Genomic DNA, 16,629 nt, shown 5'->3' with positions numbered 1-16,629 from the left:
CGTGTTGTAAAACATTGAATGAAACTCTGAGACAAGTAAATAATGCACGGTGTCCTTGAGTATTCAACGCAAACGATAACAGTGAAGAAAGTGTTTTAGTCGAACATAAAATATTACAAAACTGGTATTTCTAGTTTGTTCAGTGATTATTATTCAATATTAACCAACTTGTGTCGCGTGATTTTGTGTTTAATGGAAAATAATTTTAAAAAACGGGTTCTAATATGTTTGTTGACGGACTACAGGTGAGTTGTGCGTCGCTGTCTGTGAGTGTCGAGTGTCGAGTGTCGAGTGTAGTATGGCATCTTTTCAGGGGCTACTGATGACACCACCGTGGCGCACTTCACATGTGTGTATGTTGATGAACGCCGCACTCAGCAATATTACAGTTGTATGCATGCAGGCGGTCAGCGTACATAATCGAGTCTGGACCAGACAATCCTGTGATTGACACAATGAGCATCGATCTACGTTATTGGGATACAATGACAAGCATCAACCAAGTCAGCGAGCCTGACCACCCGATCCCGTTAGTTGCCTCTAACGATAAGCATGGGTTGCTGCTGAAAATTCTACCCGGATATTCACGGAGGTTCTCCACATGTACGACCACCAGCTGTTAATGCTCCGTTCGGCGTTTGTCGGCAGATTATCTTGAATGCATACTGTATAATCGCTTTATCAAAACTGAACATGGTGGGTAGATAATAAATAATTGTTAAATCATAAGTAGATTATTACATAAGTATTAAATGATTTTTGTAATTTATTTATGTGACCTAAGATCCCTCAAAGCAAACTGTAGGTAACAAAGACGGGAATTAAGGTTTTATTCCTAGATGAATGTTTACCTGTTGTGGCGCTTAACCCGCGACTTGTTGCCTCATTGTGAGCTGACTGACTGATCAGCTGAGCCTGAACCGTATGGTCGGAACACGTCCTCACAAAACAGTTTAACTGTTGATATCGTTTGTTTGTTTGTTGTTTAACGCCGCACTCAGCAATACCCCAGCTATATTATGATGGCGGTCTGCAAATAAGAATTTGTACATACATTGTACAATAAGAATTTGTACATAGCATCTGTTTAACACACGTCTGGACCATCCTTTAAAATATTTTGTTTGTTTGTTGTCTAACCCTGTACTCCAGGGTACATGACAGCAATATTCCAGCTACATGACAGCGGTTTGAAAACAGTTGAGTCTGGACCAGACAATCCAGTGAATTACATCATGAGCATCGATCTCCACAAGTGAGATACGATGACATGCATCAAACAAGTCAGCGAGCCTGACCACCCGATTCCCATTAAGCCTTTTACGGCAAGCATGGGTTGCTGAAGACCAATTGTATAACCCGGATCTTCACGGGTCTTACCTGTTAATAAAATCAGGTTCGTCTTCACACTGATAAGACGCATTTTCAATTTACAGACATAAAGGCTTTCGGTATCATTGACCATTATTTGGATAAATAATTACGGTAATATTTCCAAATCTCGATGATTAAATCTGACTAACACGATCGCCGATAGACAAAGGCGACGCCATGTTTGTTTGTAAACACTGGAAGTAGTACCTACTTGACCTAGTTAATTTGCATATTTATCGGTAAATGACTCAACGAATACCATCTTTATCCGTTGTCGTTATCCTGCATGTCAAGAATTCTACCATTGTACAAACCTATTTATCTGAGATATTTTAACCCAGCTCCTTTCCCAGGTGGCTATTTCCATGGTATTATGATTTCACTGACTGAATGTTGTTTTACGCTAGAGTCAGAAACTCAGTTGTATGGCAACAGCTTGCAATGTAATCGAGCCCGGGACAGGAAAGAACGGTGACAGCATGATCACCGATCAATGCTATCTGGGTACGATAACACAGCTAGATTTGGTTGGTTGGTTTGTCAGCAATATTCCAGCTATATGACGGCGGTCTGTAAATAATCGATTCTGGACCAGACAATCCAGTGATTGATATCATCAGCATCGATCCACGCAATTGGGATCGATGACATGCATCAACCAAGTCAGCGAGCCTGACCACCCGATCCCGTTAGTCGCCTTTTACGACAAGCATGGGTTGCTGGAGACCTGTTCTACCCCGGAATATTCACGGGTGTCACAGCGTTAGAAATTGGCACTAGTCCTGTAGTCCTTGCCAAACTGCCCAATAGTGAAAGTATCATAAGGACTAGTAGAAATTTGCCATTTTTATGTGTGTTTTTTTTATGTGTTATCATTATAAGGACTAGTGGACTAAACTGTTAGTTTCTATCGCTGTAACACACAAGCAATTACACAAGTACCAACCGACCCATGAAGATTCGGGTTAGAAATGGTCTCCATATTCAGAAACCCATGCTTGTCGTAAAAAGCGACTGACGGGATCGGGTGGTCAGGCTTCCTGACTTGTTTGGTGCATACCATCGTATCCCAAATGCGTAAACCGATGTTCATATTGCCAATCACTGGATTGTCTGCTCCAGACTCGATTATTTATAGACCGCCGAAATATTTACGGCGTTAAACAACCAAGTACCAAGCACCCAAGCGGAGGTAGCCGTATCTCTGTGCTGCCCCATATAAACGATTGATATTGACTAGTGAGACGCTCCTTAATTTCTTTTTTTATGTCGCTTGTCACAAATCAATACCAAAATCGATTATAGGGAACCGCACCCAGATACGGTTACTGCTACTACAACCACCCGATTGTCGAGTGCGGCGTTAAACAACAAACAAACAAACAAACAAACAAACAAAATCAACCACCCAAGGTCCGTGGGGGATTAAGGGTTAGAATTGGACCCCACCAATCTGTATGTCATGGACGTAAGAGGCGACTTAATGGATCGGTGACTGAGTTGAGTTGAGTTGACGTTGCTCATGATATCAGTCACCTGTTTGTTTGACCCATCTATTATGTAGAGACTGCTATCATATAGGTTATTACCTAACCACCCAATCATTAGTTAAGTTTTTATTAACACAAGCAATGGATGCTTGTCAATGCTTGTGAATGCTATTCTGCCTCTGATCAACACTTGATGTCTTTATGCTACAGGTTTTTGTCCTGAAATAGATAAAGATGACTGTAAACATGTCAATAAAAAGTTCATTGTCCTATTTAGAAACGATAAAAAGGCTCAGGTATGAGATCGTGCCAGGCTTCCTTTCTCCAAACTTCTTGACGTTGTTTTTGTGACAACGCATACACACTCCTCACGTGAAGTCATTATCCAACATTCCGTCTTGTACATGCAGAACAGATTATCCTTTCTCCAGGTAACGCTATTCACTCCAACTCACGTTTGTATTTTTTCCTGCGGTTAATGATTACTAAAGCAAGATGCGGTACGTGCTGAGCGGAGATCGGCGTACGCGGTGAACGACATTGAACTTATCTCTTGAGCTCATTGAAACTATACTCTCAACTCTACGCACGCTGCATAGTCGCATAACTGCTTTCGAGGTGGGCGGGTGGCGAATTCGAAGGTGTGTGTGTATACATAGATCTGTGACTATAGTTACTGATTGTAATACAACGGTGTTGTATGTTTTTCGGTATGTCTTTCCTTGTAGATAGTTAACTTGTAATCGTGTCCAGCGTGTGTTTTCTGTCACGATCGGTTTGATAAATGCCCGAGGTTTAATCAAGGAAATGTTCACGTGACGAGGAAATAGTACAACGGGACCTGTGCGCGGTGAAAGTCAGCGAAGAAAACAGTCCACGACAATCACTAGGGTCTGATTCATGCAGCTTTGCGGAAGACAGGATGGGTCTTTTGAAGTAACAGAATCGGGGATAATTTGAAGAGGTGGGTGATACCTGTCCCGACGATTATGATCGAATCGTCAGTCGTGTGACGGACGGCATGGCGATTTAAGGGACTTCTATGGCGTTGCTATGTCCAAAACGTTAATTGCAACCCAAGCTTATATTCTAATTGTAAAGGAAGTGCTGTTATAATCTTCCATGGACTTTACGGTCCAGTGCACGCGCCGATGTTTGTCACGTGATACAATCTTACAACCGCCGTTCATAAACTCGTCTGCTCAATCAATACGCAGACGATATCCAAGCCAGCTGTGATCCACGCGGTGTAGCAGACGACAAATATACAATGTCATATTCAGTGGATATTAGCCCGTTTTGATGTCGGTCGACAGCGATTAGTGGCAAGTGAATTTCTTTTACATGAAACGTGTGAGCTGTTGTTGGACTGCCCCCCAGCGTGGATACTGTCAAGCGATGACTGGGTTTACTGAGATGTTTGCTGACAAATTACACAGACGATGCTTCTGTCCACTGTGTCGTCTGCCCATGAGAGACCCAGTCTTCATTAGCTCCTGTGGACACCGATTTTGTGATGTTTGCCTTCAAAGCTTTATAAGGTAAGTCACGCTCATTTATTGAACCAGCCAGTTCCCCAGTAACCTGTGACACAGATAAAGTGTGTTCAACCTAGTGATAGCACTGCTGTATACAGCTGTGTGCAGTAGAATTTGTTCACAGATGACAGGCCGCATTGGTTCACTGTTTCACTTACAGTTACCAATTATAACACCAAGTACGAGCTGTTAAAACTAATATGGTTGATTTGATTTGAGTTCTGTCCAGAAACATCCAACTCTTTCCAGGATATATTGGTCATGTTATAACTACTTTATACCATGACTAGGGATAGGTAATGTTTACATGTTGGCAACTCTGTAGATATACTCTTTAGTTTGTGGGTAAATATTGTTCTCCATACCACAAGAACTATGAACCACTCAGTAGTTTTCTGCTTATTCAGCACTTTCGATGCCAGAATACTATCCATGCCAATGGAGGTTATGCTTTGTTTTGTTTGTTTGTTTGTTGTTTAATGCTGCACTCAGCAATATTCCAGCTATATGACGGCGGTCTGTAAATGATTGATTCTGGACCAGACAATCCAGTGATTGACATCATGAGCATAAATCCAGGCAAATGGGATACGATGACATGCATCAACTAAGTCAGCGAGCCTGACCACCCGATCCTGTTAGTCGCCTCTTACGACAAGCATAGTTGCCTGCATTGTAAATATTAACTATGCTATACTGTTAAAGAACATAATAAATAAAAAATTATTATTATCTCAATCTGTGACTTCAGTCCTCAGCCTGAGCCAAGTTTCTGTCTGTCTTATCTAACTGATCATCCTAATAATAATCCATATTCTTAGACAGAATTACACTTCAAATGCAGTGCTCAGATTGAAAATGTTTAAGTCACAAATTCATAAGGAGTCTGTTTGGTTTGTTCCATGCCCAAAATAAAACCTGGCCATCAGATATACAGGTAGCTGTATGCGGAATAAAACGCATGCACTCTCACTCTGTCATAATCTAGATGTAGTTACACAGGAATTGATCTGGGATGTTAAACAAAATGTTAAAAAAACATCAGCCAAATTTGAAACATATTAGAGTACTTAATTTCGTAAAATTTGAAAGCGTAATGCATACTATTAAGACTCTTTTCTCTTCATCATTCTTTCATCATCACCTCCTGAAACATCTCTTTGCAAAGCTGCTAAGACATCATTATGAATATTATATCCTTTTTAGATTCCAATTTTGGAATTATTACCATCATTTAGTGTAGGCCTGGTGCTGAATGTTGCCTATCAGAGCACAAAGATGTGCCAAAGTATATCTGTCCAGTGCCTCAACTTCAGAACTCATAGTTTTGATAACTGGAACTACCCTACCCATTATTTCATTTGTTAAATGTCCTGAGGTGGTTGTGGTAGATAAAACAATGGAGTAAGCCTACACACTTGCTAACAACCTGACCATGTTGTAGGTAGGAACAGCAGTCATTTGTTATTCCACAGTCCGAATGTCATAATCAATAATTGATAAATATGCATTAATTCAAGGTGTTGATATCCAACATTGGCTGATTACAATCCAGTATTGATGGAATACTCTATTGGATTAAGCCCATTTATAGTGATTGATTTGGCTATGATCATTAAAGGGTGTGCCCTGTATTATTCTTATCATTAAGCGACAGTTGTGTGGTTATAACAGGGATATTCAGCAAGTTCGACACAGGTGGATGACAAACAATGACACAGTTGCCAATACAGCATGTCACCATGTGTCACCATGTGGCGCCCAGCTGAATTAAAGGTGTAAGGTCATTTCTTTCAGTTTACAGTTTAATATCAGTTACATGTAGTCTTGATAACGCCATTGCATGGATTTAACTGTAACGAATTATTAGTCTCTGTAAATATACATTTTTGATAGAAACAAGAAATTCCATTGAAATTGAAAAGGAGGCCCATTGAGATGGGTGATTACAGTGGAAAATCTAGTGTCAAATACTTACCTCTACTCAGTGTGAAAGCATAACCATTAAACTATCATTAAAAGCTGTAACTTAAAGGTCTGACCGTCATGATAATTGTAGCTGTGACCAGATTCCCTGGGGGGCAAGGGAGCACTCCTGTGAGGTGAGCAGTTCATCCCCTACCCTCAGGCCCTGCCTAGACTGATGCTTCGTCCCCGAAAATATACAACTCCATTTGAATTGAAAAGGAGACTTGTGAAATGGGAGATTACTGTGGAAAATCTAGTTTCCTTGATTTAGAGATGCGGTGTTATAATAAGGGCTCGGTGGAAGGGAAAATAATATGGTCCAGGGATCCATTAAATCACTTGTTCAAGACAAGCATTTTTCCTCTAACTTTGCAACACATCAAGGTGGCCCAGTTATCTAAGTATCTGCAATTGCTCTGCTGAGTTGCATCCCTTAGGTATGCCAGGATCTGAAGTTGTGTGTTTGATTATCAGATTTGCCCTAATTATGATCATTGGGCCGTAAGCACAATGCTTTTGCTGATTGGTTTTATCAAAGTCATTAATGTCTCCGCCCTGCATCAGTTTTGGCTTTGCTCTAATATTCATCTGACAAGCTGCAATAACATAGTACCCGCCCATGGGGATTCCGAATTATAGAGGGGCGGTCGGGTAGCCTAGTGGTTAAAGTGTTCGCTAGTCACGCCGAAGACCCAGGTTTGATTCCCGACAAGGGTACAATGAGTGAAGCCCATTTCTGGTGTCCCCCGCCGTGATATTGCTGGAATATTGCTAAAAACGGCGTAAAACCATACTCACTCACTCCGGATTATAGATGATCCCTACCAACCTGTGCTGGTTGTAACAGGCAGCTCAATGGATCGGGTGGTCAGACTTGGTCACTTGGTTGATGACATGTTATCACAGCGTTCCCGTTGACCGGTAATTACCATATTTTTTAACGGTAAAATTAGGCTTGGACCGGTAATTCATGTGACTGCCAGTCCCTGTGGACTGCCAAATAAAGTACCTTATAAATCTTTGTTGTTGAACAAAACATCGGTGATATTCAATTAAGTACATTTTTCGAACAAAGTCAGCTTGTCTGTTACCATCAGGGTTTCCACTTGTCTATTTCTAGGTTAAATATCCAAGTTTGTGTGAAAGACGTAAACAATGTAAGTTACTTCAGAGATGACAGCTTTGCACTGAACATGATGTTGAAAGAATTAAAACCAAATAATTTTCATACATTATTTTATATGGTGAAAAATTTGGGACTGGCAAAAATTAGCGGGGACTGATAATTTTTAGAGTCGCCAGTCCACCAGGACTGCCAGTTTCAAAAGCCAGTGGGAACACTCCATCATACCCAGATGGTTCATGTGCTTGCTCATAATATCAATCACTGGATTGTCTAGTCCAGACTGGATTACATACAGATTGCCTTCATATAGCTAGAATATTGTTAAGTGTTGACTTTAACAATAACACAGACAGACACAATACAATGGAAGTACTTTTCAGCATGTTCACAATAGCATTATAACCCAAACCTCACCCACCCACTCACTCACTTGAACTTGCAGTGCAATAAATGGCTCATGGGTAAAAGATGTACATGGTTAATAAATATCACTCTTTGTTATTCTTGCATGCTGGTTCGACTGAAACAGTCTATTATAATGCATATCCTGGTTATGTGAAAAATGTGCAACCTTGCAAAAATCATGTCTTCAACACATCACTTAATCCCTAGCACTATTTGGTCTTTAACGATTCAATAACTCTGTTCCCATTACCAGCTTAGGGTACCCTCCCCAACCCTTGACATGGCCCCCTTCCCCACCAAAACAATAGTGAGAATGTTTAGTGACAATGGCAGTTAGTCAAGCTAGGTGAATGACAGAGCATTATCTGTTGAGGACATGGGGCAGGGATCAGCTGGTTCTATATATACCACAGCTAGGCTGTATTGTATATATACTGCTGATGTAAGGCTTTCTCTTGTAATGTTGAATGATATTATTGCACTAAGTTTAGTGTTGTATAACATATGTAGTATGAATTGTTTAAAGTCACTATTGCATCAAAAGCTGTTTCTATTTATAACTGAATGTAATATGGGCTTATTGCCAGCAGTGTTTGTACACTGTGGGTTCGAATCCCGGACGGGACTCAACCCAAAAAAGTATGAGAATCTGTACTTTACTAAGAAAGTGTTATCCCAAATAAAACATTTGTTACATAATGTTTGTACAGTAATTAAGCAGGGTCCAGGGGTCTTTGAGGTTTTCTGGTGACAGAATTCTAATCTAGGAAGCTCCTAAATGTTTTATTCTTAACATCAGCATGATCAGCAGTACAACAAAAGAAAACTTACATTATGTCCGCAAACAATGATTTTGCTGTTAACATTGAACTTTACAGTTTTGAAATTTGAAGTTAAACTGATTGATTTACTGACAACCCAACACAGAGCAAAAATGTGTTATAATATGGCGTTTGTAAGAAATTGTGACAAATGTTCACGAAAGAATGTGGGTTGTATACAGGAAACAAAGGGGAGTAAATATCAACTTGCTAAACTTGATCTGTAGTCCTGATCCACATTTAAACATTGCTGTCATGGAAACTTGCTCACAGACATCCAATCCAATCTTAAATGCCTATGTCAATGTCATGACAGTGGTCCTATTTAGAATGTTATTGTTGCTTCCAGTCACTTGGACTTTTATAAATGTTTGGGGGAGTGATTTGGCACTTTAAAGAGGAGTATAAGTGTGAACTTGTGTATCACATTGGTTTTAACCCTGTTGTGACCTCTCAGTTTAATCTCTGCCACTTACCATACAGAACCAATATTTGATAAGTGTTTAGAAGTAGTGCACATAGGAACCAGGCTTATGCCAATGTCAGTGTCTTCATTGTGGATAGGCAAACAAACTTTGGGAGTTCTTATTCCTTAAGGGTTGTGAGATGGCCTAGTGGTTAAAGCATTCGTGACCCGGGTAGAAATATAGGTCTTCAGGAACCCATACTTGCCGTGAAAGGCAACTAAGGCGACTAACAGGATCGGGTGGTCAGGCTCACTGACTTGGTTGATGCATGTCATCGATCCCAATTGCGTGGATTGATGCTCATGATGTCAATCACTGGATTGTCTGACTCAGACTCGATTATTTACAGACCGCCGTCATATAGCTGGAATATATTGATGAGTGCGGCATTAAACAAAAAAAACAACCAAAAACTAAAGCATTCGCTCGTCACACTGTAGACCCGTGTTCAATGGGTACAGTGCGTGAGCCCATTTTTGGTGTCCTTTCACTCTGATATTGGTGGAAAATTGCTAGAAGCAGCGTAAAACTATACTGATTCCTACTGCTGAAGACTGCCTCTGTGGTCTGTCCGAGCATCTGTCTGGAGAGTGGAAGGTTGGTTGTTCGGTCCCCAATCGTGTCATACTTGAAGACATTAAAATCTGGTACTTGTTGTTACCCTGCCTAGCGTTTAAAGGGGATTAACGCATTAAGGTGATAAAACAAGGACTGGTCACCCCAGTGTCAGTATATTGTGTCTGAGTGGGGTACCCATGTTAAACTGAAACATGGTATCACCATAAAACTGACATAAGTCCGAACTAGTACAAGCAGCCACACACAAGTTCATGCATGTCACTATATATGTGCAATAAACCCGTATTCACCTCCCCTCTCACTCCTTGATTATTGATATTGGTGAAGTATGAACACTTATTGAACCCTTACATTCTGAACGAGCCAATCTCACAGTAGTTGTGCACATATTCTTTACATCACCCATGCAATCCTAACTCTTGTGAAAGATCATAGGTATGAATGATTCCTCTTAAAAAGACTTGAATTTAAGTAATCTTTAATTTAATCATAAACTGTAGATATCTCTTTAATGTTGTAACATGTGAGGATGGAGTGTGAATTATGTATACTGTCTTCAGACTTTGTGTGTATTCTTTATGATTTTTGTATGAACATTATTCTCTCTGATCATGCTGATAAAGTTAAAAAGTATAAAAGTATAAAATTCAAAATCAGGATACGCCTTAAGTATTTTATAGTTTGTATTCTACATTTGCTAATAAATTGTGCATTGGTATTTATTTTGAAAAATAAATAATGCTGTTTCCTGTGGATGCAGTAAGCTGGGTAACGCAACTTGTTTCCTCCAGAAGGATGTAGAGCCATTAAGCTTATGGCATTCTTGCATTTGACATCAAACATGACCCGTAACTGATCGGAGTAGATTATTTTTCACAAAAGCAGGCAATATTTTTCCAATTGACATAGTTTGTTGCCAGGTGAATTCACATGTAAACAGACAGGTGAGTCATCAGTTGAAAGTAGTGCATGATGAGGTCGTTAACACAGGTAGAGGGGAAACCCAACCTCCCTGACCATTGTAGGAGGACTGCCCTGCTGAGTCCACACAATACACAGATTAAGCAGCACATAAAGTTACTGTTATATTGCTGATGTCTCTGGGCTATAATTGCCAGTTTTACCCTTCAGGCCATGTGGATATTGACAATAACACATGTTTGAGCTGTTTAAGTGCTGATGGATATGTATCAGCATTATTTCACAGTGTAAATAACAAGAAAGGAACCTAACAAGAGGATAATGGGATCGAGGTGGAACACTTTAATATAGATCTACTTACAAACTATTCCAACTATGTACAAATAGCCACAAAATAAACAACTCTACTTCATTTTTAGATTGGAATAGCTATTGACTGTGAGTAAATATTTGGAAAATGTGTTATTTATGTTAAGTTTCCAAGACAGCGATTACTAAATAGGAATATTTGGCAGTTATGATAGATAATGTTTTTTTATTACTTGTGTGTTGTTTCTTTAATGTTTTGTGTCAGATTTAGGGCTTGACACCCCACTGTAAATCACATGTAGTTTGGCAGTCAAACTGATGCGGGATCTTCAGAAGGTGTGCTGTTTGTTGTTAATTATGGGGCCAAACATCCAGATGGAACAGCATTGGTCATTGCTAATTTGTTTTGACTTAGGGTGGGTTTAAGTAACGTCATGAATCACCCAGGTTCTCTTCATTCAACTCACGAAGTGTCGACACAGGAGTTGAGATGTATGGTCGTCTAGTTGTTGGTCAGTGAGGTGACCGTCACCTTTGTGTGGTAGGCAAATATGGAGAAGGAAGACGTCAGGTATAGTTGTCACTACTCATCATTAGCTGTAGAAGTGAGGCGAAATGGGTTTAAACGTTGTTTTCAAGATTATTGCACTTAAAAAGCGACGTGTATGCATGTGTGTATGTGTTGTGTTTGTATGTGCACGTGCGTGCGTGCTTGTGCGTTTGTGGGTGTGTGCGTGCGTGCATGTGTCCAAACTAATGCTGGTTTTATAGTGCTAGCCCATTGAGATACCATGTCACAGTTTAACATGGCTACCCCACTCACAGTATTGTGACTCTGAGCCAACCAGTCCTTGTTTTATTCCCATGATGCTGAGTGCCAGGCAGGGAAAGAACAACTACCATCTTTTAAAGTCTGTTGGTATGACATGGCCGGGGGGGATCAAACCACTCACCTTCCAAACTCCAGGCAGATGTTTTATCAACTAAACCATGGAGGCGGTCCTTTAGATGCAGAAATGATGGTATGAACTTCGCAATTCTATTTTTTAGAATTTGTGTCTGGAATATGCTCTATGTTTTTTTATTTTATGTATGATATGCATACTTTTGAAATGGATCCTGTCTTGGCACAAGTTCAAATGAAGTTTTTGGTTGTACTATTTTTCATAATTGTACATCACAAAATACTACAAAAAACTTTCACATGCATGCATGCACGCACGCACAGAGAGTTTTTTCTCTTTCTGCCCACACGTGGGTTCATCCAGACAGGTGTGTTCACTATTCTGTTTCAGTTGAAGCATTACGTGAAACACTAAGTATATATTAATGGCTTCTACCTGTATGCGATAAGCAGCAGCCACTAAAAGAAGCACAAAGTAGGAAAGATATGATTTACAAAAAACAGCTAACACAAGACGGCAATATGCCAGAAGGGTTGTGTGTTCCATAGCAACGTCTCTGTTGTATGCTTTAGAAGCTGTTGTGCGTTGTTTTCGATGTCTTTATCATGTTTACCATTATTTAACACTAGGTTAATGTACCTCTTGTGACCTTTAACCTGCTGGCAAAGGTCAAGGTTGATTAGGGTCTACAAATGCCCCATGGTATTTCAGTTATCTAACAGCGTAAATACTGATGGGTGTCCCAGCCTGATGTAAGGTTACGTAAATCAGTAGGTTTTGTTCTTTAACATTTCAGTGGAGGGTAGTCATTAAGACAGAAATATGTTCCCTTAGTTCTGAGACCATGGACCGGATGGAGCAGAGACCATATATATATATATCGGCATGTGGTATTACTCAGCTTAGATCATGTAGATGATTTGTCCAATGCCAAGAATATATTTTTTCTCTCATGCAACAAATATTTCATGATTAGAATTAAATCAATTACACAAATAATGATAGATGAGAGAGCTGTTGAAATTGATATGAATATTTTTAATGAATCACTGGCACAATGACCCTCTCAAGTCGAGAATTCACGAACTCAAAATGTTTGATGTAAAATTCATTGACTGCTACTCAGTCCAGTTTGCATGTACCCCTGTGTGTATATTTATGTATGTCTGGAAGCATGGTAAGACCAAACAAATAAATACTTCTCACATCATTCACCTGTATCACTTCAAGTATGCACATGAGGATGTATGCATGGTTGTTTGTTTGTTTGACACCGCACTCAGCAATATTCCAGCTAATTGACGGCGGTCTCTAAACAATCGAGTCTGGACCTGACAATCCAGTGATTGACATCATGAGCATCGATCCACGCGATTGGGATGCGATGACATGCATCAACTAAGTCAGTGAAAGAAATTTTCTTATTACAACCATCTTTGAATGATGGTGATTGTAATTTCAGATTTTGCCATAGTTGGTTGGTTTGTTGCTTAATGTTGCACTCAGCAATATTCCAGCTATATGACGGCTGTCTGTAAACAACCTAGTCTGGACCTGACAATCCAGTGATTGATATCATGAGCATCAATCCATGCAATTAGGATCGATGACATCCATCTGACCACCCGATCCCGTTAGTCGCCTCTTACGACAAGCATAGTTGCCGTTTGCAGCAAGCATGGTTTGCTGAAGACCTATTCTACCCCAGATCTTCATGGGTCTTTTACCATAGTAATGCTGACAAAATATATGCTGTTGTAAAAACACCTTAATGGTATCACGTTTGATTGAGCTGAGCAGATTTTAAGGTAAACATGGTAAAGAGCATGTTATTGATATTGTAAATATTATCTAAATCCTGTGTATTTTGATATCTTTAAGCCTCACTTTAATTAATTCAAGCTTCTTGTTTTCTCAAATTCTTGTCGTTGCCAGACTGGTTGGTATATTTGGAACTAGATTCAAGTTTAATATAAAAAAAATATTGAAAAACAGTGACAAACTGTCTGTTATTTACTCAATTTTTTATGCAAAAATAGTGTTCCAGATGATTGCATGATTGAGGCTTTTTGTACAGAGTTTAAGTTTGTTTTCATGTGTGTGTAAGTGCTGTTGGTTTATGGTTGTAAACAAACGTTTTGTGATTGTTGTAAAAACAGAGGGGATCTCCACACCAGCACGATGCGTTGAAACAGGAAGATAAAGTTCCGTGATCGGGGCAATGTGATGATTTCAGCAGACGTAAAAACTGTACCCCAGTGCATTGGGTAACAGAATGTTGAAGTGCTTAGATGCAGATCTATTCTGGGATTTGTCTGGGAAGTGATGGGAACTAGGATCCTGACAGCGAGGATGATACTGACATGCAATGACATGCTAGTGAATAGGGACATGTGTGCATGCATGTGTGAGCATGTCTGTATGTGCGTGCATGTGAGCACGTCTGTATGTGCGTGGGTGTGTGAGTGCATGTAGAAGCGCAGCTCTCTGTGCGTGTGTGCGTGCGTACAATTATTCTTACAATTTGAATCAATAGGCATAAAAAAAATCCATGATGATTCAGGTTAGAACTCTTCAGCAACACTGGTGCTTGTAAGAGGCGACTATGCTTGTTGTAAGAGGCGACTATGCTTGTCGTAAGTGGCGACTATGCTTGTCGTAAGAGGCGACTTACAGGATCGGGTGTTCAGGTTGCTGACTTGGTTGATCCATGTCATCATATCCAAACTGCATGGATCAATGCTCATGATGTCAATCACTGAATTGTCTGGTCCAGATGAAACTACTTACAGACTGCTGTCATATAGCTGGAACAAATTGCTGAGTGCAGCATTAAACAACAAAGAAACAAAATATTGAAAACATAATAACAGGTCTGAAAATAACAGGTCATGATTCAGTTCTGCAAATTTTGAAAAATAAATTTAATCATACTATTGTTTTCACCTTCCTTGTTAATTTGCCAGGGGGGAGGAGGTTTAAATAGATATTGCCTGAGCTAATTGAAATAACAGTTTTAACAAAATAAAAAACAGAAAAATGTTCAAAATAGCATTTATTCAATCAGCAGAATTTTTAATTTAATTATTCTTCAAGATTAACATGATTAAGTGAATGCTTGTCCAAATAACAATTGCTCCTTAAGCTGGCATGTGAGTTGATCCACCTTGATCTTTAATACCCTGATAATCCAAGAGTCCAATAACAGATCGTGACTTTACGGAGGAACTCGAGGTGTAGTCAATTGTGAAGTAACGTGGGAATACGAAGGAGTAATCTCATTACCAGCGGAAGGAAAGGTCATGCTTTAGAGAGTGATGTAAGTCATAGATGTTTTCACTTTGGTGAAACCCTCAAAAACGAGGGTAACACGTGCACCAAGGATCAATGTGAGGATATATATGGGATTAGGACCCACAATCAGCAGAGCCTTGTTGACAGAGAGAACATGCTTGAATCTCAGAAAGTAGGCATGCACAGTCTCGTTATCAGTGTTCAGACAGAATTCAGTTCAAATCCATTGTCATACAAAATATTTCCTATTGGTTTCTTTACAGTGTTCGACCCGTAAAGATTCCGAGGTAGAACAGGTCTTCAGCAACCCATACTTGATGGAAAAGGCGACTATGCTTGTCATAAAAGGCGACTAACAGGATCGGGTGGTTAGGCTAGCTGACTTGGATTGATACAGGTCATCTATCCCAATTGCATGGATCGATGCTCAGGATGTCAATCACTGGATTGGATGGTCCAGACTTGATTATTTTACAGACCGCCATCATATAGCTGGAATATTGCTGAGTGTGGCGTTAAACAACAAACAAACAAAAATACTTTACAGTGTTCAATGCAACTTCACAAACAGAAGATACACTAAACTATGGTTATAACGAACTGAAATGGACCTCTAATTTTAGCTTGTTATAACTGTAGTTCATTGGAAGCATAAATACAACATCTATACAACAAATGTCCGGGACCAAACATTAAGTTTGTAATATCAGTCAGTTCGTTGTAAACCTGTTCGTTATAAACATATGTTACTGTATGTGAAATGTGTCCATGATATTCAGAACATCGGTTGCAATCAGATAAGGAAACATATTCGTTCAGTTTAAATGTTACTGAATCTATAATGACACTGTAAATGGTTGTTATTCTGTCACATACATGATGCAACTTATGAAGTATCTTAATAAGGTAACAAAGATAATAATTTATCATTATATATCTGCCAGTGTCATTGTGACCTGTGTATCATTTCTAGTAGTATTTCAACAACTTTTATACTACAGTTGTATTACTTAATACATGTACCTAGTTTGAAAACATGACACCTCCCATAACATATCTAAAAGTCGCTGTGAAAATCTGGATTAGAACTGTCTTCAGCAGCCAATGCTTGTCAAGTCCTGCGCCATGACCGTGGAATATATTTATTTTATGAAAAAATAATAATCTAGAAATGCATACAAAAGCAAGTCTAGACAGCTCAAGCTAACTCTATTCTGAAATCAGCATAGGGAAATTTTTTTAATTTTTAGAGTCAAGAAGGATATTGTGTAATATAAGATTTCAGAGACCAAATGTTAGTCTAATGCTTGTCGTAAAGGGCGACTAAGGGGATCGGGTAGTCAGGCTCACTGACTTGGTTGATGCATGTCCTTTTATCCCAATGGCATAGATTGATGCTCATGATGTCAAAGGGATTGTCTGGTCCAGATTA

The 16,629-nt window shown here is 39.5% G+C and overlaps 1 protein-coding gene across 2 annotated transcripts in view; it reads left to right on the top strand.

Moving 5' to 3' along the window:
• The first annotated feature begins 3,338 nt into the window (after positions 1–3,338).
• The window catches only part of LOC124135183 (TNF receptor-associated factor 4-like), a 96,569-nt gene continuing 83,278 nt past the window's right edge, over positions 3,339–16,629 (top strand). Inside the window, exon 1 of one of the 2 annotated variants that reach the window (XM_048396290.1) lies at positions 3,339–4,405. In XM_048396290.1, coding sequence (XP_048252247.1) covers positions 4,209–4,405 — 197 coding nt within the window. In that variant the 5' untranslated portion in view covers positions 3,339–4,208. The remainder of the gene's footprint in view (positions 4,406–16,629) is intronic. The other variant, XM_046500418.2, reaches the window with a different exon arrangement.

This window comes from Haliotis rufescens, unplaced genomic scaffold (assembly GCF_023055435.1).
Source record: "Haliotis rufescens isolate VD_foot unplaced genomic scaffold, xgHalRufe1.0.p SCAF_15, whole genome shotgun sequence".
NCBI lineage: Eukaryota > Metazoa > Mollusca > Gastropoda > Lepetellida > Haliotidae > Haliotis > Haliotis rufescens.
This window is presented reverse-complemented; position numbering and strand designations above follow the sequence as displayed.